This window comes from Trichechus manatus, unplaced genomic scaffold (assembly GCF_000243295.1).
Source record: "Trichechus manatus latirostris isolate Lorelei unplaced genomic scaffold, TriManLat1.0 scaffold00040, whole genome shotgun sequence".
In the NCBI taxonomy this organism is placed as follows: domain Eukaryota; kingdom Metazoa; phylum Chordata; class Mammalia; order Sirenia; family Trichechidae; genus Trichechus; species Trichechus manatus.
The window spans coordinates 7396403-7423692 of NW_004443976.1; the positions used below are offsets into that span (position 1 = coordinate 7396403).

At 42.0% G+C, this 27290-nt stretch overlaps 1 protein-coding gene across 1 annotated transcript in view; it reads right to left on the reverse strand.

Annotated features, from left to right (window-relative positions):
* The window catches only part of DNAH9 (dynein axonemal heavy chain 9), a 450622-nt gene that overhangs the window by 414490 nt on the left and 8842 nt on the right, over positions 1-27290 (reverse strand). Inside the window, exons 2-6 of the mRNA XM_012555448.1 lie at positions 23706-23902; positions 20920-21078; positions 19730-19860; positions 9453-9664; positions 6116-6349 (exon numbers count right to left, since the gene is read on the reverse strand). Of these exons, the coding sequence (XP_012410902.1) occupies positions 6116-6349; positions 9453-9664; positions 19730-19860; positions 20920-21078; positions 23706-23902 (933 nt within the window). The remainder of the gene's footprint in view (positions 1-6115; positions 6350-9452; positions 9665-19729; positions 19861-20919; positions 21079-23705; positions 23903-27290) is intronic.

Consider the following 27290-nt stretch of genomic DNA (forward strand, 5'->3'; position numbering starts at 1 on the left):
GGATTTTAGTAGAAGTTAATGTCAGAGATATTGTAGAAAAGATTCCTTAATCAGGTGGGAAATTGTCTCACAATTACAGAAACAGATTTGTCATGATGACCATGATTACATATTTGACTTTCAAAATACTTACACTATTCTATTTTAGGAGAGTGGGGGCAACGGTGCTTCAGTGTTTACTTAAAAGTCCTCATAAAACAGATAAAAGGCAACTGAAACCTATCGGAGGTTGAAATGATCTTTTCCAATAAGCACTTTTATTCATCCCAGCAATTCACATGGAATATGTTATATGTTGTTGTCAGTTGCTGAGGAATCATTTCTGACTCATGGTGACCTCCTGTGTGCAAAGCAGAATTGCTCCATGCGGTTTTCAAGGCTGTGACCTTCTGGAAACAGATCACCAGGCCTGTCTTCTGAGGTGCCTCTGGATGGGTTAGAACAGCCAAACTTTTGGCTAGTAGCTGAGCATTTAACTGTTGGTGCCACCAGTCTGAAAATATCAAGTTCAAGGATATGACATACAGCATAGTGGAAAGAGCCTAGGATTTAGGGTCAAAAACCCTGGCTTCACACAACCCTGGTTCAGCCACTTACTAGCTATTATTGTTGTTAGTTGCTGTTGAGTCGACTCAACTCATGGCAACCTTACGTGTAATGGAATGAAACGGTGCCCAGTCTTGTGCCACCCTCATGATCACTGGCCTAACTGGGCTAACCTTCCACCATTATGTCAGACAATATTCTGTTGTGATCCAAAAGGTTTTCAGTTGCTATGAGTCGGAATTGACTCGACGGCAAGAGTTTATTTTTTTTTAATTTTTGGAAGTAGATCACCAGGCCTTTCTTCCTAGTCTGTTTTAGTCTGGACGCTCTGCTGAAACCTGTCCACCATAGGTGACCCTGCTGGTTTGTGAAATACCAGTGGTATAGCTTCCAACATCACAGCTACACGCAAGATACCACAGTACGACAACTGACAGATGTATGGTGGATTTACTAGCTATATTACCTAAAACAAGGCACTTAACTTTCCTAAACCTCACTTTCCTAATCTGTAAATGGGGAGGATAATACCTAATTTGCCATAGGTTACAGAGTTACATGAGAAGTGTCTTGTAAGAAATGGCAGCCACTAGGATTAATTATGATCATACCAGCATCATTAGATCAGGTTGGTAGTATATGGATAATGGCATTTAAAGGAGGCATTCGATTTCTCCGTTACAGACTGACATTACAAAGGGCACCAGGGTCCTAGACAACTTCCTGGACTGATCAGGTCCCATTCTTAAGAAAAACTGTGCAACATTTAACAACATTTAAGGCTGGTTGCAGGGGAGAGCCCAGGAGGTAAAGAATCAACATTAGGAATAACGGTAAGCCTGACAAACAGCACCCCCGCTCTGGAAGCAGAGGTCATGCCGTCCATCTTAAAAGAAATGTCTTCAGAATTCATTAAGGGAGAGCACAAAGCAGACATTCAGAGATGAAAAACCTCAAAAGGTCATTTGGAAAAAGACTGCTTTCTTTACCTTTCCTCTGCTGCCAACCTTATATGACTAATGGTCTTCTAGATGACCACATGTTCCAGTGGGCTATAAGGGAAGCCCCCATTAGGCTCTGAATAAAAGGAGGCAGTGGAGGGGCTGGAGATGGTGGGAAGAGCAAAAGGAAAAGCAGTGTGTATTAGGTCATCTTATTACCTATCTCCCTGCTAATCATTTCACATAAAGCCTCAGCAGGAAATCATTTTGCCTCCAAGTGAATCGCAGCTTTATAGCGATTTTATAATGAAAGAAATGAGGGTTCTCTCCAAGCTGCCTACTGCATTGTATGGACGGAAGAGGCTGCAGGCACAAACACAAACAGGGGATCTGGAGAATCTACAATACTATGGCACAAGAGTGAACTCAGCAAGTGTGTGCCCGTGTGTGTGTGCGTGTGCGCACGCGTGTGCGTGTGTGTGCGTGTGTGCGTGCTGGAAGGCAGGGTGAGGGAAGGAATCAAGCGGCAATTGAATAACTCTTTTCCTCTTTGATTTTTGACTATTCATTCAAATTGTGAAGATTTTACACGCTTTGAGGATTTCCTTAGCAAGTTATAAAGTCAAATAAGGCCCTTTCATGGTATGGGAATTAGATTTTTATCCAAATAATAGATAAAAAGACCTAGAAATCATATGGTAAAAATAGTGTACAAGGGCAGAATAAAATCATATAAATCAGTTTGGGACCCTCAAAATGGGAAGAAGGAAGAAAGGGAGGGAGGGAAGTCTTTTGAACCCCCTGGGAGATATAAAAGTTTGATGGAAAGACAGTATTTGTAACCATATGGTCCTGGTACAAATCCCAGCTATACCTTTCTCAGTTGTGTGACCATGGGCAAGTTAATTTGTATATTCAACTGAAAACTGTGCACACTTGTTAAAGTCAGGGTATTAACACCGATTCTCATGACGATTGCAAGGACCAGGCTCTGGCAGGAGACAGGCTCTTGAAACACGTTAATTCTGTATTTCTCCATTTCTCTTCCCTTTCCTCCTTAGCCTTCCCAGAGAACAGCTATATCATGGGTGTGATGATGAAGAGGAGGATGGTGGTATCCTGAGAATGCAATTAATCCATATACAACAGACCTGCTGAAAACTACTCAGCAATATGCCTCCTCCTTCCTAGCTTTCCCCTTCATTTAGCAGGCACCCGGAGGAGAAGAGCCGATCCGCACAACCAAATTCTCTTGTGCAAAAGAGCAAAAAAGCAACACAAATCAGAGGAAAAATACTTGGGAGAACCGTGGAGGTTAAAAGCCATCCCTTTACAAGGTTGATGGGTTGGCGTGAACAGGCAGCAGGGCAGACACGCTGATGTTATTTTATTAACTGCTTCTTGTTGTTAGGTGCCGTTGAGTCGGTTCCGACTCATAGCGACCCTATGTACAACAGAATGAAACGCTGCCCAGTCTTGTGCCATCTTCACAATTGTTGCTATGTTTGAGCGAATTGTTGCAGCCACTGTGTCAATCCATGTCACTGAGAGTCTTCCTCTCTTTCAATGACCCTCTACTTTACCCAGCATGATGTCCTTCTCTAGGGACTGGTCCCTCTTGCTAACATGTCCAAAGTACATGAGATGAAGTCTTGCCATCCTCGCTTCTGAGGAGCATTCTGGCTTTATGTCTTCCAAGACAGATTTGTTCATTCTTCTGAAAGTTCATGGTACATTCAATATTCTTCCTACTTCAATCTTCCTCATTCATTATCCAGCATGTTATTTTTTTTTTTTTTTATTAACTTGGCTTCGTGTATTTAATTATTGCAGCTACCAACATCTTGGTGGCCACATACGGTATTAAAACAGTGGGCTGAATGATGAACAAGGCTAAATTCATGCTAATTCTTGCTGGAGAGAAGCAGATTAATCTGCTCTCAAACAGGCATCGATCACAGAGACAAACAAAATGTTAACTAAAGGGCTGCATGAAATATGCCAGGAGACGGATCGATAGTCCCAGGTTCCGCTGCACTGAGCTAGGAAGGGAGAGGATAGGGGTGGCAAAGGACGAGGAGGAGGAGACTGAGCGAATATTTGGAAGATGTAAAACATAAAAGAGGAGGGAACACAAACAAAGGAGGAAGTAGGCAGCCACAGGGAAAAGTGAAATCATGGATATTCAGGGTGAACAAAGACGTATGAGAAATAGAGAGAGAGAGAAAGGTGAGGGAGACAAGTAGAAAAAGGAGGAAAAAGAGTCAGGGAAAGAGAAACCAGTAACCAGCTGCTGTTGAGTAAATTCCTACTCATGGCGACCCTGTGTGTGTCAGAGTAGAACTGTGCTCCACAAGGTTTTCAACGGCTGATTCTCTTGGAAGTAGGCTGCCAAGCCTTTCTTCCCAGGTGCCTCTGCGTGGACTTGAACTTCCACCTTTTTGGTTAGCAACTGACGCATTAACCGTTCGCACCCCCCAGAGCCTTCTAGGGAAAGGCAGTAAAGAGAAGAAATGGCGGAGCTCAGCACAGAGCAAACGAGTAAACCCCAGCAAAGGGCAGACCAACAGGGCAAGCAGCAGCACACACACAGCGTGGCGACATTCAAGTCATCCTCTAATTAAACCCGGCAACTGCTTTTTAGGCATCTGTGCCCTTGATTCAGAAAGAAAAAGCAGCCCCAGAGAAGACGATTATGAGGGTAATGCCTCCAGGGAGACTGGTGGCTGGGCTGCTTATATTTACTGAATAGACACAGGAGATTAGGTGTTGTAACCTCAGAAGAGCTGTCTATTTGCAGAGTCACATCATTAGCATGTGCGCCAGAGCCCGAGGACCCAGCCTGAGCAGCAGTGCCTGCCAACACGACCAGGGCAGCTACCTAGTCTACCGTGGGCAGCCCAGGCCAGGGCCAAGTCTGAGCGGCAGTGTCAGTCACTGCCTAAACAACAGCAGAGGAGACAATGGGAGAGATGAGAGGAGTCAAGAGTGGAGGGGGAGGGCAGGCTGCCCATGGAGAGCTGTGATGGAAAGGGCCGCGGGAAACGCAGCATTTATGAAAAAGCTGGGTATCAATTATTTATACTTTCTGTGATCCCGATAAAGGATTTAAGGTGTGCCTCTCATAAGATCTAGCTTCTGGCTTTCTCTCTTAAACATTTTCTGTCTGTGTGTCCTCGCCCGTCTTCTTTCCCAGGCGAATTCCTACAGCAGTTTCAAAATTCATTTCCTCTGGTGCTCCCCACTCTCTCAGAACCCCGCGGGGCTAGAGGCCCCTCTCCTGTGCTCCCAGTACCATGCCAACCTCGCCTTTGGCACGCATTTAATACACCACATTTGATGTTCCTGCTTCTCTGCCTTTGCGCCCCGAAATCTCCTCCATTAGTGTGTGCACCTTCTCCTGTCCTGTGGCCCTCACTGGTCCATACGCTTCTTACGTGCAAAACCGTATTTCGGTTATCTCTGTATTCCCGGTACCTAGCTCAGTGTCTGCTACATGCTTGTGCTGGAGAAATTCTTTTTGAACTGAAATGAACAGATTCAATCTCATATCTTCTTATCCTCACAATCCCATGGTTTGTTCAATTCATCACAGCCCCTTCCCAAAACATCTCTTCTCTTCAATCCAAATCTCTGCTGATAATAGCTCAAAACACAATTATAATTCCTTCTTGGTCTCCCTGTCTATTGTCCTAATATTGAACGGAACAGTGAATTCTTCAAATGAGTTTAAGGTCAAGTATGTGTTTCACTTTATTTTGCCTACTACCCTCTCCCAAAGTACAATCAGTAAATTTATAGCTGTAAAATGTTAAAAGAACTGTTAACCATATTAAATTCTGAGAATTGAACAATGAAAAAAAAAAAACCCTGTGTCTTCTTACCCTGAAATTTAAACTTGAAAATCCACATTAGTTTTTAAATAATTGGGGGGAAAAGCGCAACTTCAAACAAAAGCTTTATTTCCTTGCACAGGAATTCACTAGTTTTGTGGTTTTCGGAGCCATCTTGACGGTAGGAGAGTGGAGGAGAAGTTCAGAGCAGCCAGCTTAGTGGGACTGCCCTAACTGCATTCAGATCGGCTCACTTTTATTTTTTTCCCACTGGACTTTTTAGTAAGAGTTTATTTGAAACAAAGTTATAAATAAGCAAAAAACCCACCAAACCCATGTCCATCAATTCGATTCCGACTCATAGCAACCCTACAGGACAAAGTAGAACTGCCCCAGAGGGTTTCTAAGGAACAGCTGGTGGATTCGAACTGCCAACCTTTTCATTGACAGGTAAACACTTAACAACTGGACCACCCAACTATGGAGAATCTGAAAACCATTGAATTAGTTGACTGATTCCTTGAGCCTTCTTCCTTAACAGGTCTATAATCAGAATTTCTTAAACTACTAATACACGCATTGCTTGATGATCAATTGAAATGATAGCTATTCATTAAACTCTTATAATGGACTATAGGGTCACAATGAGTTGGAATTGACTCGAAGGCAATGGGTTTTATGGATTCTTCCAACCTATGGAGGGTTGGCCACCATGTTGATCTTTCTCTTCTGTGAATTCTTGGCTTCCTTATGCCTGTATGAACCTGGAAACCTGTAACGAATGAGCACACCCACCTCTACCATGCAGAGTCGTCGCAGGAAGCCGTCCAATCGCACAAAGACCAAAGAGGACTGGAAATCCCACTCCCTTACTTCTTCGTTTTCTTTAAAGTAAGTATGGAGATTCTCCCTTCTGTCCTTAAACACCTCCTTGAAGAAGCTCAAAGTGTCCACGACCACTTGTAATTTCCTCTGACTTTCTTCTACCTCACTTCTCAGGAGGTCTTCTGGGCTGAGATAAGCAGAGGCCTGGAATGCAAACAGATTTAGTATCACTGAGTCTGGCTGCAGTTTCATGACATCACATAACTTTGCAAACACCAACTCTGAACTAAATAATAGCCAGAGGAACAGTATAGGAAATATTTGACCCCAGATTCAGTTCTAGAGGTGGACTGGAACCTGGTTTAAGCCAAATAATTTTTGCAACCCTCTAGCCACAGGGATTGGCTGAGGGATGTGCAAGTGACCAATCAATGGCAAAGAAAGACAATGAGACTTTTATTGGACCTGCTGGGGCTGGGCAGATGTTCTTTCCCAGGTGTCCTTTTATGGCTTGCTGGCTTGTGACAGTAAAATAACTCAAGTGCAAACATTCTTTAAGCCGTAAGTATTTCCCTGTCTCCAAGAGACTTGAACCTAGAAAGCTGTGAAGCTGGAGCTGTTGGGTAGTCATCTCAACCACCAGAGAGAAGGGCAGGGAAAACTGGGTCCTGACAAATGGCCTCTGATCCCTACAATAAGCCAGACCTATAGCTAGCCTTACCCCTGGACTTTTAAGATACAAAAACAAAGAAACAAACCGGCTGCCCTCCAGTCAGTTCCAACACATGGCAACTTCATGGGTGTCAGAGTGGAACTGTGATCCATAGGGTTTTCAATGGATGATATTTTCAAAGTAGACAGCCAAGCTTTTCTTCCAAGGTGCCTCTGGGTGGACTTGAACCTCCAACGTTTCATTTAGCAGCTGAGTGCTTAACAAAATGCACTACCCAGGGGCTCTTTTAAGGCATATGAGCCAATAAATTATCTTTCTGCTGATTCCAGTTTTGGCTGGGTTTTCTGACACTTTCAGGCAAGGGTCCTGACTGATAAACATGAGTGATGGAAAAGTGCTGGTCTAGGAGCTGAACAACCTGGGTTCAAGTCCTGCTTTCAGTGTCCCGGGGCAGCCCAGGGCACATCCCTGAGCCTGAGTCCATGTCTTGAAAAGAGAGTAACAAGGCCCTCCCTGTCCATTCACAGGGTTCACGTGAATATCAACTCAGATAATGCACATAGAGCATTTTTCAGCCTGCAATGTACTCCATAATGTTAGTTATTATTAGCTGATCTTTAAACTTGTTCATTGTTTTCTCATGGTCAAGCCTCCCTGAATGTAAAAGAAGCCAATTTGGGGGAAGATCACCTGAAAACTCCTTAAGCCTAGGTTGTGTCTCCTAGAGGTTCACGCTGCCCTGTTTGGTGTTACAAAAGTCCCTCCCTAAGTAGGAAGCGCAAGAAGTGTGTAATCCAAGAAGTTATTTCTCAATAGCTCACAGGCATTGAGTTCTTACCAGGAGCAGGGCATCCCTGACGTTATCTCACTGACGCCTCGCTATCACTCAGCAGGGACGGATTAACCGATACGCAAGGTAAGAACGTGCTTAGGACATCAACAAAACAGGGGCACCAGTTGTCCAAAGCAGAGACCCATAGGTGCCAAGCAGACAGGACACAAGGAAAAGTGAGCACTGCAGTGGAAGGGCACTAAATGAAACCGATACCAGCTCCAGTGTGTGAAAATGTGCCAGCTGGAAATAAAGTTCTTTCAGGGTCATAAGGGCACCCATGCACAAGGTTGTTTAAGCTATGAGGCTCCTACCACTTTGACACCTTCACTGACATCTGTCTCCTATAGTCCCCTACTGTGTAATTGAAACTCTCTATCTTGGCGGGTCTCTTAGGAGTATACCATTTCTCTCTAATAAACAAGAGGTGGGAGTGGGCTGTCGAGTTGAACTCTTGCTACAGTTTTTCATTGTGGGAGATCAACAGAATTTTACATTGATTGTTGTAACAAGTAAGCTCACTGACTCGTTTTCTTTGTTGTAGAATACATAGAATATTCTTTTTTACAGAAAATGTGGTATATAGTAAAAATCTTAGTACCCCACATCCACAAAAAATTTCATAATCCAGTCCATCTCATTCTGCTAAAGTGGCAAATGTCAACTTTTGTGTTCAGTCGCTAATATTATAGTCACGTTTAAAAAGAAGTTACATCATGGATAGCTAAGACACACACACACAAACGCACATACATATATATACATGTATATATATAACTCACATATCCTGCTTGAATGAGTGAGTAAGCAGAGAAGCAGGCACCACAGATTATCAGTGCTTAGAGCCCTCACATGCCTTAATTGGGCCCTGTCACCCAGATACCCTTCAAGATAGGTTCTCTTATTTTTACTATTGTACAGAGGAGGACACTATGGCCCAGAGCAGGTAAGTAACTTGCCCTGGCACACACAGCTAACAGGTGGTGAAGCCAGGATTTGGCACAGGGTAGTCTGACACCCTCCCACACATCTGACAGTTTGTTGTACTATGGTGGCTTGTATGTTGCTACGATGCTGGAAGCTATGCCACCAGCAGGGTCACCCATGGTGGCTGGGTTTCAGCAAAGCTTCCAAACTAAAACAGACTAGGAAGGAAGGCTTGGTGACCTACTTGAGAAAATCAGCCAATGAAAACCATATGAATGACAGAATACTGTCAGAGACATTGACTCACTTACTTAGGATGCACCATGAGGAAGGACCAAGCACTGGAGAAGGATTTCTTGTTTGGCAAAGTGGAGGACAAGTGAAGGCGAGGAGACCCTCAACGAGATGGATTGACACCATGGCCACAATAATGGATTCAAACTAACCAATGATCATGAATATGGCACAGGTCCAAGCAACATTTTGTTCTGTTATACAGGGGGTTACCACGAGTTGGCACCGACTCGACAGCAACAAAGAGTCTAACTCCAGAGCCAACATTCTTAATTGCTAGGCTATGCTGCCAACCTAATTCAATCCACCCGCACAGAACATTAAGGAGGTTGAAATTCATACTTCCACCCTTCACCCCACCCCTGGTCTTAGGCAGAGGGGAAAGGAAGAATGGGTTACTCAGGTACTTCAGTACTACTGAAAATGTCTTTGTGAATTATTATCTTATGATAGTAAAATAATTCAAGCATGAGAACTATCTGAACCATATTATTTCCCTGAGAAATGCACGCTTTACTCTTTCCTACAACGTGGTGCAACCAACCCCAGGCAGAGTTTGCTGGGAATCCTGGGTGGCCAACCTGCTGGATGAGAAGGTTGCAGATCTCCTGGAGCAGCACGGTGAGCCTCCCTGGGGAGCGGTAGTCCTTGCACGTGGCCCAAATCAGACAGACCACATGGAGCAAAGGCCGTAGCCGTGGTTTCACCTTGGGAAACTCCACACTCTCGATGGTTTCCAGGTGGCGGTGGAGCGGCATCAGGTGAGCATGGATGTCCTGTGCCTCTGTCAGAGCTGGAAGGAATTGGAGACGGTTACCCTTCCCTGCTTGAGGCTCACAACCACCCTGGAGCACTAGCGCTTAGAAAGAGAAGGATCTACAAAGCGAATGAGGAGGCCGGTTCCAGCAAACATCCTAGCTCCTATGCAGGAATACTGAAATCTGGAGAGCCCTGACCAAGGGGCTAAGGAGCTGTCTATAGAGTTCCTGAATCTGGACCACTTCCTGTCCCTCCAGCCCCAGTCTACTGTTCTGTGCATAGTAGACACTTGATAATTGTTTGCTGATTACTCTGCTGCTGATATCTCTGAGACAATGCAAAACAGAGAAAACGTTTTAGAACCACAACACAAGACCTGTCTTCAAACTCTGGCCCACGTACTCACCGATTGTATGGCCTTGAGCACACTTCACCTCTCTGAGCCTCAAAAATAGGCAGAAGGGAAAAGACACAGGAAAGAAATTCAAAGCTACATAAAAAGAAAGATCCCTAATACAGGGAAATGCATGGACAAGTATAAGGGCTAATAATAAAGTATTCGTGCTTGATAATTCTAAGTGTTTTCTCCTTCACGTTTTTTTAATAACAAATATATAAAAACAAGAATAAATTATGTTACAGGGCATATAAAATACAAAGATGTAATAACAAAACAAAAGTGGGGGAGGAATGGTATAGATAATTACTTGTATGTTACTGAAGTTATGTTGGTAGCAACTTACCCCAGACTGTTATAAATACAAGCTTATAAATGTAATAGTCATGGTAACCACTAAGAAAATATATAAAAAAACATACACAAAGGGAAAGGAGAAGGGAACCAAAAAGGCTCACTACAATAAGCCAACAAAACACAAAAGCAATAGGAAAGGACAAAAACAAGCCTTAAGACACACAAAAAACAAATAACAAAATGGCAGAAGTAAGTCACTTCTTATCAGTAATTACACTGAATGTAAATGGACTAAATGCTCCAATCGAAAGGCAGAGAGTGGCAGAATGGATTAAAAAAATGATTCAACTATATGCTGTTTACAAGAGACACATCTTAAACCCGAGGACACAAATAAGTTGAAAGCGAAAGGTGGAAAAACATATTACATGCAAATAATAACCAAAAGAGAGTTTGGGTGGCAGTCCTAATATCAGAGCAAGCAGACTTTAAGACAAAATCTGTCAGAAGAGATAAAGATGGACACAATATAGTGATAAAAGGGTCAATTAATCAAGAAGATTTAACAATCATAAATATATATGCACCCAACATTGGGGCACTTAAGTATGTAAAGCAAACACTGATAGAATTGAAGGGAAAACAGATAGTGCCACAATAATAGTTGCAGACTTCAATACACAACTTACAGTATTGGACAGAGCATCAAGAAAGAAGATCAGCAAGCAAACAAAGGAAATAAATGATACTAGAAACTAATTAAGACTTACAAACATATATAGAAACTCCACCCAAAAACAACACAGTAGAATATATATTCTACTCCAGTGCACATGGATCATTCTCCAGGATAGACCACATGTTAGTTTACAAAGCAAGTCTAGATAAATCTTAAAAGATTGAAATCATATGAAGTATTTTCTCTGACCACAATGAGATGAAGCTAGAAATCAATAACAGAAAAAAACCTGGAAACTACACAAACATATGGAAATTAAACAACATACTATTAAACTACCAATGGGTCAAGGAACAAATCAAAAGAGGAATCACAAATTTCTTAGAGTCAAATGAAACACAAAAGCAAACAGCAGTAAAGGACAAAGACAAAGAAGCCTTAAGACATACGAAAAACAAATAACAAAATGTCAGAAGTCACTTCTTATCAGTAATTACACTGAATGTAAGTGGACTAAACGCTCCAATCAAAAGGCAGAGAATACCAAAATACCAAAAATTATGGGATGCAGTGAAGGCAGTACTCAGAGGAAAACTTATTGCAATAAATGCCTACATGAAAAAAGAAGAAAGATCTCAAATAAATAGCCTAACTCGACAACTCCAGGAACTAGAAAGAGAAGAGCAAATTAAGACTAAACCTACTAGAAGAAAGTAAATAACAAAGATCAGAGCATAAATAAAAAGAAATCAAAAACAGAAAAAGAGAATCAGTAAAACCAGAAGTTGGTTCTTTGAAAAGATTAATAAAACTGACAAATCTTTAGCTAGACTGACAAAGAAAAAAAGAGAAAAGATGCAAATAACCAAAATAAGAAATGAAGGAGGGGACATTACAACTGACCTGATAGAAATAAAGAGAATTATGACAGAATATTATAAACAACTGTATGGCAACAAACTGGATAACCCAGATGAAACGGACAAAATCTTAGAAGCACACAACCTACTCAAACTGACTCAAGAGGAAACAGAAAGTCTCAACAGACCCAAGACAAGTAAAGAGATCAAATCAGTCATCAAAAACCTCCCACCAAAAAAAAAGTCCTGGACCAGATGGCTTCACTGGGGAATTCTACAAAACATTTAGAAAAGAATTGACACCACTCCTGTTTAAATTCTTCCAAAAGATAGAGAAGGAAGGAATACTCCCTAATTTATTTTATGAAGCAAATATAACCCTGATAACAAAACCAGACAACAATACCACAAGAAAAGAAAACTACAGGCCAATATCTCATGAATATAGATGCAAAAATCCTCAACAACATACGAGCGAACAGAATCCAACAGTATATTAAAAGAGCCATACACCATGATCAAGTAGGATTTATTCCAGGAATGCAGGGATGGTTCAACATTAGAAGATCATACAAAATAATACACTACATCAAAAGAACAAAGGAAAAGACCCACACGATCATCTTTATGGATGCAGAAAAAGCATTTGATAAAAACCAACATCCTTTCTTGATGAAAAAATCCAATATCCTTTCTTGATGAAAACCTTAAAGAAGATAGGAATAGAAGGGAAAACTCCTCAAATACGATTCAGGGCATATAAGAAAACCCAGTAGCCAACTTTATACTTGGTAGAGAAAGACTGAAAGCTTTCCCCTTGAAATAGAGAACAAGACAAGGGAGCCTGCTCTTATCACTTCTATTCAATATTACATTAGAAGTCCTAGCCAGAGAAATGGAGCCTTGGTGGAACAGTGGTTAAGAGCTTGGCTACTAACCAAAAGGTCAGCAGTTGGAATCCACCAGCCACTCCTTGGAAACCCTATGGGGCAGTTCTACTCTGTCCTATCGGGTCACTATGAGTCGGAATCTACTCAACGGCAACGAGTTTTTGGTTTTAGCCAGAGAAATAAGACAAGAAAAACAAATAAAAGGTATCCAGATTGGAAAAGAAGTAAAATTATCTCTGTTGGCAGATTATATGACCCTATATATAGAAAATCCCAGAGTACACGAGAAAAATTCTAGAGCTAATAGAGGAACTTAGCGAAGTTGCAGGGTATAAGGTCAACAAATAAAAATCAGTTGGGTTTCTATATACCAACAATGAGAAATATGAAATGGAAATTAGGGAAACAATTCCATTTACAGTAGCATCGGAAAGAATAAAACACCTAGGAATATATCAAACCAGGAACGTGAAGGACTTTTACAATGAAAACTTTAAAGCACTCCTAAAAGAGATTAAAGAAGATTTTCATAAATGGAAAGATATTTCATGTTCATGGATCGGAAGACTTAATATTGTTAAGATGTCAATACTATCCAAAGAGATCTATAGATTCAACACAATCCTGATAAAAATTCCAACAGCCTCCTTTGAAGAAATAGAAAAACCAATCCTCAACTTTATATGGAATGGGAAGAGGTCAAAAATAGCTAAAGCAATGTTGAAAGAGAAGAACAAAGTAGGAGGACTCACACTTCCTGATTTTAAAACATACTGTACAGCTACCCAATAAGGTGGGCAGTTTGAATCACCAGCCGCTCCTTGGAAACCCTATGGGGCAGTTATACTGTGCCCTATAGGGCTGCTATGAGTCAGAATTGAGTCGACAGCAACGGGTTTGGTTTTTCTGACACAGCTACACTAATCAAAACAGCCTGGTACAATAGATATATACAATAGATACAATATACAACAATAGATACATAGACCAATGGAATAGATTTGAGAGTCCAGAAATAAACCCACACATCTACGGTCAACTGATTTTTGACAAGGGTGCTAAGACTATTTGATAGGGAAAGAAGTCTTTTCAATAAATCGTGCTGAGAAAACTGGATTTCCATAGGCAGAAAAATGAAACAGGATCCATGCCTCACACCATACACAAAAACAAATTCAAAATGGATTAAGGACCAAAATGTGAAAACTAAAACCATAAAATTCTTAGGAAAAAAAGCAGGGGCAGTACTGTTAGGCCTCGCTTTTAACAATGGATTATCTAATATAATAAAAGCATAAACAGCAAAAGACATAATAAATAAAGGGAACCTCATAAAAATTAAAACCTTTTGTTCATCAAAAGACGTTACCAAGAAAGTGAAAAGAAAAGCTACCGAGTGGGAGAAAATCTTTGGAAACTATATATCTGACAAGAATATAATAACCAAAATATATATAAAACTTCAACAACTTAAAAACAAAAAGACAACCCAATCATAAAGTGGGCAAAGGACTTGAATAGACATGTCACCAAAGAGGACATTCAAATGGCCATGATATACATGAAAACATGATCAGCATCATTAGCCATCAGAGAGACGCAAATCAAAACCACAACGAGATACCATTTCACTCCCACTAGGATGACTACAACAACAACAACAACAACAAAAAAGCAAATAACAAATGTTGGCAAGGATGTGGGGAAATTGGAACTCTTACCCATTGCTGGTGAAAATGTAAAATGGTATAGCCATTGTGGAAAACAGTGTGGCAGTTCCTCAAAAAACTAAAAACAGAACTACCATATGACCCAGAGACTTGTATACAAATATTCATTGCAGCACTATTCACAATAGCCAAAAGCTGGAAACAACCTAAATGCCCATTAACAGCTAAATGGATAAATAAAATGTGGTACATATGTATAATGGAATACTACTCAGCCAGTAGGAAAAATGAAGTCTTGATACATGCTACAATATGGATAGAGCTAGAAGACATTATCCTGAATGAAATAAGTCATTCACAAAAGGACAAATACTGTACGATCTCTCTTATATAAAAAAGCAAATGTATAGAGAACAAAGTTTATTAGCAGTTACAAGGGGCAGAGAGGGGGAAAGGGTGGTGCTAACAGTGATGGAAATATTGCATCGATTAAAGGTAGGGTTGCACAGCTGATTATTGTAATTTCTGTCAATAAGTTGTACAGCTGTAAAAAGTTGAATTGGCAAAAGTTGTGTGACAGACATATTTACAACAACAACAACAACGTAAGAATAGCTGCTGAGCCTGCTTATGTACAACCAAAAAACTCACGGGATTTGGTTTCTTGGTTTGGAGCTTTAGGGTTATGGTTTCATGGGACATCCTACTTAATTTGACCTAATAATATACTTACTGCTTCTGTTCTACCTTCTAGTTGGTTGTGTAGTGCCTGGGGTATTAAAAGCTTGCAAGTGGCCATCCAAGGCACAACAATTGGGCTCTGCTCTCCTGGAGCAACAGAAGAGGAAGAACAATCAGGAATAGGAGGAGGATATGGAATGTGTGCCTAATTGCCCCCATGAACAACTGCCTCCTTTGCCATGAGACCAGAAGAACTGGATGGTGCCCAGCTACCATTATGGAACATTTTGATCAAAGATTCTATAGAAGAATCCTGATCAAAACGGGGAAAATGTAGAACAGAATTTCAAATTCTCATGGACTCCAGACTTCCTGGGGCCATGAAGGTTGTATGAACCCCTGAAACTATTGCCCTGAGATAATCTTTAAACCTTAAAGAAAAAACATCCCCTGAAATCGTCTTAAAACCAAACAATAGCTTAGCTTAACTAGTAAAAAATGTCTGCCTTGAGCATCGTGCTCTTTTAAGAACTATCTATATGGGATCAAACTGACAACAGCAGCTCGAAAGATTAGACAGGAACCTTAGGGGCAGGGAATTTATGTTAATGGGAGAGGAACAACTGAGAAAAGGAGGGTGAGGATGGTTGTACAACTTGAAGAATGTAATCAGTGTCACTAAATGGTACATGTAGAAACTGTGGAATTGGTGTATGTTTTGCTGTGCACATTCTCCACAACAACAAAATAAATAAAAATTTAAAATAGGCAGAATGGCAATTAATTTAAAGAGTTCTTCTGAGGGTTCAAGGAGTGCCTGGGTGGTGCAAACAGTTAAGGTGCTCAGTTGCTAATCAAAAGGCTAGAGGTTGAAATCCATCCAGAGATGCCTCAGAAAAAGGCCTGTCAATCCCCTTCTGAAAAATCAGCCACTGAAAACCCTATGGATCACAATGGCTTTGTTCTGTTTGGGTTTGGTTTCCTGAGGGCTGAAGGTGACACAAATGGAACCTTCATAAACAACTAGCATTGTGCCTGCACGATAGCAGGCATCTGATAAAGGGTAATCTAATGAATATTTATGGACAAAGAACCTCACTGAGGTCTTACAGAGAAGTCACCACGATTACAGAAACAGCAGTCTGCTTATGGCAAGGTTCTGCTGATGTTCAAAGCCAGGACTACCTCCCAGCCTCTTTCAACACAGCCAAGGAAAGAGAGAGGCCTTTAATCAGTCACCTCTTGGTACGTGGGAGGGGAAAGCAAGAAAACTAGCAGCATTGGATGCTAATACTGCCATAGCAACTTAGAGGGAATGCAGAAGCTCATGGAACACAATGAACTGGAAGAAAGTTTTTATGATGGCTGGTTCTTTCCTGTACAGGTAATCAGATGGTATCATATTAGAGGTGATGACCTTAGTCCCTGGCTACAGTATATGGACAATACTCCACATTCATCCTAAAGGAAACTTAAAAACGACACCATTTAGTAAACCACTTCAACATGCCAGTCATTGTTCTACGCACTTGACATATACTATCTGTGTTGCAATGAGTTCCTTTATGTGGCCTTTTGCCTTGGTTCTTTAGAAAAACAATTTATGGTATTTTCCCCCTAAGCAGTTGAGGGCCCCTTAGTAGTTACCTTTGTCCTAGTTCTCTGGAAAAACAACCTAACGGACCTCCCAAGTTGTTTTCTATCCCAGAGGGTTTGTTATTTCCGCCAGGGAGAGGAGTCAGTCTCACTTGACTTTACTGAGTGCAGGGCAGAGGAGGGAGTGGGAGGAGCAGAGTTGGAAAGAGATTCCTAGAACGGGCTCTCCTGAGCCAGGGTGAGCCAGTACAAGTCAGCTCCAGAGATCCATGAATTATGACTCCCCGCCACCCCATCCACTGACAAACATCCCTGACTGGCAACCGGGTTATACTATGCCAATCATGCCTCCAGTGGCCAGAGAATATAATTTCCTGATCAGTCTTTGTAACTCCTGTTCTTTCCCTCAAGGTGACTCTTGCTTCCTGTTTTCCAAGGTTTTTCACTGTCTAAAAACCCACTTTATATTCCACTTCAAAACTCTTGTTCCTATACATTTTCCTATATCCTTTTTAACCCCTTCTTTATTTCCCACTATCTTCTAATTCATGTGCATTAATCTTTTCCCCTCCCTCTTTAAGTCCATCAGTGAGCCAAAAAACAATCTTGATCATGACTAATAATAAAAAATATGGAGCTCTGGTGGTGAAGTGGTTAGAAGCTACAGCTGCTAACCAACGGGTCGGTAGTTCAAATCTACCATTCACTCCTTGCAAACCCTACGGGGCAGTTCTACTCTGTCCTACAGAGTCGCTATGAGTCGGAATCAACTCTATGGCAATGGGTTTTGGTTTTCTACAGGTAATAAGAATAACACGTGTAGTATATGTCTATTTAGGATAAAGAAAGCCAAATTTGAAATGAAATTAGCAATGAGAAAATTAATTGCCAGTCTCTGAAACATTTTTAGTGTTCAAAAGAGCCTGCCAAAATTTCTGCTCAAGCCTGTACCTTACTCCTCTAATCAAAACTGCTTTGCTTCTAGGATCGTAATTGAGTTATAGAAAAAAATTTTCATTTTATACTAGTGTTTATCTGGTGCTATTATAATGGTGATGTTTTATCTAATTTCTTTTCATTGCCAGCATATACTCTACTATAATGAACTTTTTGAAGCTGACCTGGGGAACCTAATTTTTTATAGCTATTAATTTATGTGAACAATTACAGTCTACTAACCTATTAATGTGAAAAATATATTTGGAACTCTAAAGAACCAACTCATAAACACATTTTTGCTATGTTATTTTATTTCAGAGCCTCAAACTTCAATCATTTGCATACTACCGTTATGATATTTGTCATGTCTGGTACAACCTGTACTATTACTCACTGAATGCTTTTCTATAAACTGACTCAAATTTTAGCTAAACGGTATTATATAGAATGAAAACTGTAAGTCACTACCATAAATGGAAAATTGACATCACTTGCCAAAAATACAGTTTCTCCTTAACACATTTCAAAACTGTCTGACAATACGTCCCTCACAACCATCCCTCACATCAACAGTGGTATATATATATATATATATAGCATTCTTTGGGACAAATACCTGCCCAATTGAATTGAAGTTTCGGTTGGAAACAATAGTTGGTTCCTCTGAGCTATAGAATCCTTCAGTGAAATGGTAAATGGGCCACAAGAAAGACCTGGTTCCGAGCCAGCTTTATGTGCCAGTAGAGGGGCTTCTCTGATGAGATTTTAGGGGGCTAGAAGGACCTCAAACACCAGGTACTCATGCCAGCTCTTCTATTACATAGCTGATGTCAGAAAGTCTACCACTGGAACTTTATCCCTGTAGCTAAGTGGTTTCCAAATCCTGTGCCAGCCAGAGAAGGTAGGTCAGGGCTCTGGGCCCAGCCCACTCCCCTCGTCCACAGAACAGTTACAGCTTGATTAGTTTTACATTTTGGACTTCCATAACCAGTTGCCATGGAGTTGACTCTGACTCTGACTCAGTGTAGAACTGTGCTCCACAGAGTTTTCAATGGCTGATTTTTTGAAAGTAGATCATTCAGCCTTTCTTCCAAGGCATCTCTGGGTGGACTAGAACCTTTAGCCTTTTGGTTAACAGTTGAGCATGTTAACCGTTGGCACCACCTAGCGACTCACATGCTGTTGTTGTGTGCCATCGAGTCAATTCCAATCCATAGCGACCCTATAGGACAGAGTAAAACTGCCCCACTGGGTTTCCAAGGAGCAGCTGGCGGACTCGAAATGCCAACCTTTTGGTTAGCAGCCTGAGCGCTTCACTTTGCCACTGGGGCTCTGGGACTCACATAGGAGATTGTATTTAAAGAAAGAGTTCTGATAGAGAGAAAATGTTTTGGACGCTACTGCTCAGGCTAAGCTTAAATCATATGAAACTGCAAATACCTTTGAGAACACATTCTGATCTACAAAACTGAAAACTAGGAGAAGGTGAGAAAGGGGTAAAGAAGCAAAGTGCACTGACGAGTGGTGACGGAACCCTGAAAAAATTTACCTCCTTCTAATTACAGACTTTGCTGGCTTTGCAATTTTGGCCAGCGCCGATCTTGTCTGGCACTCAGATGACCAGGAAATCGCAGTCCCATCTGACAGCAGGAATAAAGAAAAAGCAGAACAGAGCTGGACATGGAATAGAGACTTCTCAAGGAGCCAGGGGCAGAGGGACCTGAACCCCAGAGGTGACAGATAACATTCATTTGTATAGTGCTTTTCAGACAATAAAGTGCTTCCGCCTATATTATCTCACTACGGCCAGATGAAGTAGGCAGGAAGTGTTTGCACCATGACGACAGTATGCACTGAAGCTCAGAGAGGTTAGGAGAATCTGCACAAGGTCACACAGCGGAGGAGCTGGAAACAGAACAGAGTAGCTGTTTTTCTGCTCCAAAATTTGGCATTCTTGCCATTATGCTATTCTGCCTTAGGTTGGAAGATTATAAGGACTTGAAGCTGCTGCAATCAGAAAGAGAAGTCAATTCACCACGAAACAAAATTTTGAGTCAAATGTATTTGTGAAAATCCTTAGTGGCCCTCACCTGCTACAACATCTCTGAACATAGCCTTGAAAGCAGGGAAGTAGCTGCTCTGAAGTTTGTCCAGGAGCCCAGCCATGCCCCTCACCTTGATGGTTCTCAGTTGATTATAAATGTATTCCAGATCTTCATACCTACAATACCACGGAGAAGGGTGAATGCAGGTGAACTTCAGGAAATTCAAGCCACACTGTGATGATCCACGCTCACCAGACAGAGGAGCCCTGCCTCAGGGTGCTTCCACAGAGGCTGTGCTCCAGCCCAAAGAGCCGTGCCATCTGTTCCCAGTACAGCGAGGGCAAAAGCCCGAATCGGGAACACAGGTTCAAAGGGGCAGCTCCAGGAGGTCGTATCAGGGAACTCTGCTGTGACCATCTGGTGGCTCCAAACCTTGGCAGCTGGAGGTCATTAGCTCTTGCTGGAAGGTCTGGGGCAGGGTGAGAGAGGCATTGTTGGAGCAAGGCCCACAGTAGGTCAGCGGACTGGTCAGAAACCGGGCAAGAGGACGGCGCATCTCAGCATAGTGGTGCAAACATGGCTGGCACCCTATGGGCATGCCCGGCCATGTGACACTGACACTCTAATGCAAGGGCAGGGACATCTGCCTTGAACATCTGCCTGCCTCCATTTGAGTAAAGGATTAATTAACGCAATGATAAAGAACCAGGAAATGGGGAGGAAAAGGGGGAATAAGCAGGAGCAGTAACCCCTTCGGGCTGGGCACAGTGGATGGATAGACTTTCCGGTCCTACTAATGATGCCCGTAGACCTAGGAGGACCCTTCTGCAGCCAGCTTCCAAAAACTCCTCTCTTTCTCCAGGTCCTTACAAAAAGTGTGTACATCTAGCCTTGACTGTTCAGAGAGAAAGGAATAGACAATTAGACGAAAATAGTCAAGGGTGTTATTTTATTTAATTTTATGTGTAGTTGAAAGAACATTTGAGGAAATGTCAGAAGACACACTGAATGTAAACCCAGAAAGGAAAGATGACTACTGAACTTGGGGAAAGAGTGCATCTCCCAGTCCATAGAAAAATTTTATTGACCGAAATGACACTGAGTTGTCTGCGCTAGAGGTGATGAGAAACACCTGAAGAATCAGACTCAATGGTTGGCTCCCCTAGGCCAGATCTGGCTTTATCCTCTGTAGGACATCTGCTCCCCAGGGTTTGGGCATGAGCCTTTGTGCCTACCTGCTCTTCCAGAACTCCAACTCCGCCCTAGGTGTGGGATTCTCCCATTGTAAGAGTGGCTGAGAAGACTCTCTCTTGAGCACCACCTGGACTTGGTGGCTCCATCTGATCACTGCAGACTCAATAGAGTAGATGACCGACTTATCTACGGAATCCAAGCTGTGAAAGATAAAACAATCTCCTTGAACACGTGGAAATAACTTAACTCTAGGTGTCCCACCAAACAGAATTCCAACTCTTTTAGAAATAAGTGGGGAATTCCATCTAGTCCAGGCATCCTGAACTTTTGGTGGATAACAGACTCTGTCGACTAGTCAATGAAAGGCACAGTTCCCCCACCCAGAAAATATGCTTATACATGCAGACATACACAATTACACACACAGGTCCAATATTCTGAAGACTAGTTTAAGACTCTGAATCCTACCAAGTCTTCCTGTCAATGCCGGAATACTCTGGATGCAAAACATTCAGATGGACACCTAACCTTGCTTGAAATCCCACTAGTGACCACAAGCTCCCTGCCTGACAAAGAAGCACATTCCACAGTAGATCAGCTCTTCCTGGGAGAAGTTTGTTTCTATTCAGAGCTATATCTATCTCCCTGTGATATCCTTATTTTGATCTTCATCCTGACCCCTGCAGCAAGAGGAAATAGGTTACATCCTCCTCCACAAGGCAAAATACCAGCTATCTGAACACTGCCATGATGACTGCTCTGTCCTCACTTTTCCAGTGAAGAATGGAACGCCCAAGCATTCCCCTTCACATACTTAAAAAACAAACAAACAAAAAAAAAAAACTGCTATGTTTTGAAACCTATGAAGTGCACTTCTACCATGGAACACATGGAGTCTCCATGAGTTGGAAGCAACTCAATGGCGACTGGTTCTTATGTTTTGAAAATGGTGGCATTGGTGGTTCAGTGGTGGAATTCTCATCCTCCATGAGGGAGATCCAAGTTCTATTCCTGGCCAATGTACCTCATGCACAGCCACCAGCAATCAGTCAGTAGAGGTTTGTGTATTGCTATGATGCTAAACAGAGCTTCTAGACCAAAATAGACTAGGAAGAAAGGCCTGGCAGCTTACTTCCAAAAATCAGTGAAAATCCTATGGATCACAATAGTCCAGTCCTGTTGTGCATGGGATTGCCATGAATCGGGGGCTGACTCCACAGCAGCTAGCAACAACAACAACAACAACATATTTTGCAAAGGATTAAAAATCAAAAACACATTCCGGTTGTCTTTTCATGAAGTCTTGACTGAAAACTGTACATGCTGGGAACCCAGGACACAAATGACAAAGTAAGAGAGCATGTCATTCAGATTTTTATGCCAGAAGCCCACCTTTACCTAGTTTAATTCAATTCATATTTGCTGAGCAATGGCACGCCACAAGTGGTTATGGAAGATACCGAAGGGAGAAGATACTCACCTCCCTCAGATATGATCCACCTTTTTGGGAAATTATCAAGTTTGAACAAACCAAAACCAAAACCCATTGTGGTCTAGTTGATTACGACGCATAGCAACCCTACAGGACACAGCAGGACTGTCCCGTAGGGTTTCCAAGGCTGTAAATCTTTATGGAAGCAGTTTGCCCCATCTTTCTCCCATGAAGGGGCTGTTGGATTTGAACTGCTGGCCTTTTAGTTAGTAGCTGAGTGTCTTAACCACTGCGCCACCAGGGCTCCTAAATTTGAACAAAGGGGACAAACTTAGCAATGATTACACACACACTGAATGTTACTAAGTTGAAATATAAAGGGACCAGGAAAATGGGCATTTTGAATTTATTTGAAAATCAGATATTTTTATTAAACTACAATGTGGTTTCCAGGTAAATGGAAATTCTTCAGATTATACAGGTAGCAAATTACTTTCAATAGGGGGAAAAAAAAACCTCATCATAAAGTATATTGCCATCCTATGCATTACTTATTCTTCAGGTCAAATTTTAAACCCTGAATATACAATGATAGTAATTATGCACTGGGAAACTCTTGGCAATATGGCAGACAGAGCTTACGTAGAAAAGCTACTTCTTGCCACAAACAGAAGTGCTTGACAAAATATAGCAAAATATATCATTTAAATACATAGCCTGGCTTGAAAGAGGAAAAAAAAATCCCCAGGGGACAGAAATAGAGATCACTTAAAGCCAGAATGGTAAGTGGAAGCTGAAGGTGTGGTGAATACAACTTTAAAAGAAGAAGGGGCTGGGGTTTTCGTGATGACCCAGAGGCAGGAGGCATGGACTCCTGCCCCCAACAAAGGCAGATCTGCTTTTATTTAAGAAAAAAAAAAAAAAAAAAATCCCAGGACCCGAAAAAAGTCTCCAGCTGTTGGGGGCAGAAGGTCTGGCACTGTAACAAGAGCCCCCAGAGTTAGTTCTGTGACATTATATGCTAGGTGAATACTGGGAAGAGGTGCAGCTGTCTCCCAGGCTGGACCTGGGTCTTTGCCAATGATGAGACACTGTCCTGATAAGCCAAATACTGAACTCAGTGTCACTGCTCTCAGCCCTGATACGATTCTGAGTGGAAAAAAGGCCACGTCACTGTGGTAGCCTTAAAGGACTGGTGGCAGAGGGACTGGGGAGAGGGTGGTAATCAGCACAGCACACATAGTCAGAGGATGTTGGCAAACAGCAGACAGTGGGCTTGTGTGCAGAATGAGGCGTTGTGCAGAGTCGGGAACGGAAAAATTGTAAAGAAACATTTAGATAAACCAGTATCTCCCGTATCTCATAGGCCCATATGGCCAGGCTGGTGGTACTTACATAGTCTCACTTTCAGAGTCTTCAAACTCCATCTTTTCTGAGCCTACTGGAAGAGGCAGCAAAGTTTTACCCTTCACTTGCTCAAGGATAACCAAGAGGTCGCACTGGAGGCTGTGGGCGTGCCGCCTGATGTCCTGACATACCACAGGGGGCCAATCCAGGTGATTCTTCTCATTGGCCAGGACAGGTATAACAACCTGTAACAGAGGCACACAGGGAAGAAAAGGCAGGCATTCTACTTCTGAGACTTTAAAGAAAAGACCATTCTGAGAAAGACTCACAAAGCTACACACAACCATTTGCAGGTCACAAAAGCCAGAGGAAAAAAAACAAAAAAACAGGACAAATGCAAGTAAGAATGACCATCTGTCTACAGGTGAGGGGTCACCTTAAAAAAGCAAAGTTGGAGATCTTCAACCATCCATGGAGTGAACATTAGTTGCTTTTGTCCACCCAACATGGTTGCTCTTCTTTTAATAGCCAGCCCCAGATCCAGAGGTGGTGGACATGTGAGCAAATCTGGGTCAATGCAAGTCAGGCTAAAGTTTCTTATCTGAACTGTTACAGGATGAGAAGCCTTTTCTTCTTTGCTCAATTTATACTTGGGAGGAAGAAAGTCTGGAGCTACTAATGGCCATCTTGCTACATGTGGAGCCTTAGAATAAGGTCAATATGGAGAAGAAAGAGTTTACAGACAGAGGTAGATCAGAACCCAGTGACATCATTTGAACTCCAGAATCAAGCTGCTCTTGAACTTTCTAGCTTGTTTGAGTTTTCTATCACTAGTAATTCGGAATAAAGTCCTGGTGATCCACTTCTAAAAAATCAGCCATTGAAAACCCTATGGAGCACAGTTCTATCCCGACACACAGGGGGTCACCATGAGTTAGAACCCACTTGATGGCAACTGGTACTGATAATAACTTAAAAAGTCTTAATACAACCCACTAGGAACCTCTATCTGCCAAAAACTCACAACTAATAATGCAAAGGGAATACTAGAAAGACTAACAGATAATCAGGTAATTTGACAAGGATGCTAACAAGTAAATAATGAAAAGGAAATAGGGAGCCATACAGTTGGACTCTGTATATGACCAATACATCCTGTGGCTGTGAAATAGAATGTTCAGTCCCAGAGGAGACACTTGCCTGGTCTGCCAGGAAACATTCACTGAGCTGAGCCCTGACAACAGGGGAACAGAGAGCTCTAAGAGAAAAGGTCACAAGATGACCTCTATTTACATCCACGTTAAGGCCCAAGGCAGAAGGCCTAATAGGGGACAGAAGAGGGACTGGCATTTTCCTAGGATCTCAAAAGCAGAGACTATCTTATTTTATCTATATGTACCCACAGTCCTCCTCAGGGTCTGGCACATAGGAAGTACCCCATGGAGGTTTATAGAATAACTGAATTATGCAGACTGAAGAAAAAGTGGTAGGTAGGTTTGGGTCAGATTCTGGAGGGTTTGAGTAGTAGAAAAATAATGAATGTGGAATCTTTATGAAATGAAAAGCTACTTATTCATTTACTTGATGAACATTTATTAAACATCTAGTACATGCTAGAACTGTTCTAGGTGCTGGGAAGATACATCAGTGAACAAAATGACAAAATATTCTGGCCTTATGAAGTTTATATTCTAGAGGAGAGACAGTCAATAACCAATCAGTAACACAGGTAAAGGGGACTGGGAGTGTGAGATACAGGGGTGTAATTTTAAATGGCATCGTCAGTGTAGGCCTCATTGAGAAAGTAAGATTTGAACAAAGACTTGGGAGCATAGGGAGAGTGCTGTGCAGATACCTGCGGGAAATATATTGCAGGTAGAAGGAACAGCCAGTGCAAAGGCCCTGTGGTGGGAACGTGTCTGGTGTGATCAAGGGGCAGTGAAGAGGCCAGCAAAACTTGAACAGAGTGAGCAAACAAGAGGAGTAAGAGTGAGTCAAGGGGGTCAGACACATGCAGCCTAGCCTGCAGAACCTTGATTTTTACTCTCAGAGAAATGACAACCATTGGAGGTTTTGGGCAAAGGAGTAATACGGTCTCGTCTAGTAGAATTACTCTAGCTGCTGTGTTAAGAATAGACTCTAGGGGGCAAAAGTGGAAAAGGAGTTCAGTTTGGAAGTTATTGCTACAATCCAGAAGAGAAATAATAGTGGCTTGGCACAGGGGTAGTAGTGGAGGTGATAATGGTGTGATTCTATATAGCCAGAATGATTTCTTAATGGATTGGCTGTGAGGCTGTGAGATAAAAAGGAGTCAGGGTGACTTCAAGGCTTTGGACTTGAGCAGTGGAAAGAACGGAGTTGCCATTAACCAAGATGGAGAAGAGTAAGGGTGGAGTTAAGTTCTTGAGGATAGATCAGGAGCTTGCTTTTGGAATCTTAAAATTTGCGTATCTATTGAGAAAGTCCCGGCATTCTAGTTCCAAAAAATCAGCCCTTGAAAACCCTGTGGAGCACAGTCCTACTGACACATATGGGATTGCCATGAGTCAGAGTCAACATGATAGTAACTGATTTCTTGGATTTCTAAATGGAGACACTGAATAGGCAGTTGGATATGCTTGTTGGGAATTCAGAGAGAAGAAAAGGCTGGAGATACAAATTTAGGAGCTGTCAGACACAGCTGGTTTGTAAAACCCTGAAATTAAATAAGAGCCTTCAAGAAATTGAGTATAAATAGGGAAGATATCTGAGGAATGAACCCTGGGCCCTTGAATGTTAAGAAGTTGGAAGAAGAATAGGAATCATCCGTGGAAACTGAGAAGGAATGGACATGGAGACAGGAGGAAATCATAAGACTGTGGTATCTTGGAAGCCAAGTGAATAAAGGGCTTCCAGGAGGAGAGGCTGATCATCAGCTGTGCCAAATGCAGCTCCCAGGCCAACCAGGATGAGGACTGATGAACAGTCATTCTATTTAGTCAAGTGGAGGCCATGGGTGACATTGACAAGTTTTCTCTCCTCTTCTGTGCAGCGTGGAGATGAAAGCCTGATGAGTAGAAGAGCAAATGGGCAAAGAATAGGAGATAGCCAGAACAGATATACGTTCTAGAAATTTTGCTATAAAGGAGGTCATAGGCATGGGGTGACAGGTGGTGGAGGGAGGGTAAGGATTTTGTCTGATGAAATTATACAGTGGAGTGGAAAAAATCAAGAATATGGGGGGTTGCTGGAGTCACCTCCTCAAGGAGGTGAGAATGGACAAGATCTAGAGCAAAAGTGACAGTTTTGGTCTCAGGGCTGGCATCAGATGAGAGCACAGATAGTCCATCTGTAGAAATGGAAGGGGTGGCAGAGCATGTGAATACAGATATTGGCAGATGGGGAAGATACACGAGCTTGTGGAAATTTTATTCTATTGTTTCCTTTATTAAGAAGGAATCAAGAGCATCAGAGTGAGGCTGGGGAAGGAGGTTTTGGGTGTTTGAGGAAAAAAGGGGATGGGATAGTGATCTAGAAAAGCAAAAACATAATTGGAGTAGGAAATAACAGGATGCTTACTGGGCAGCATACAAATTCAAGGTCATTAATTTAAAGTGGACCCAGTTGGTTCTTCTCTAGCATCATTCAGCTTCA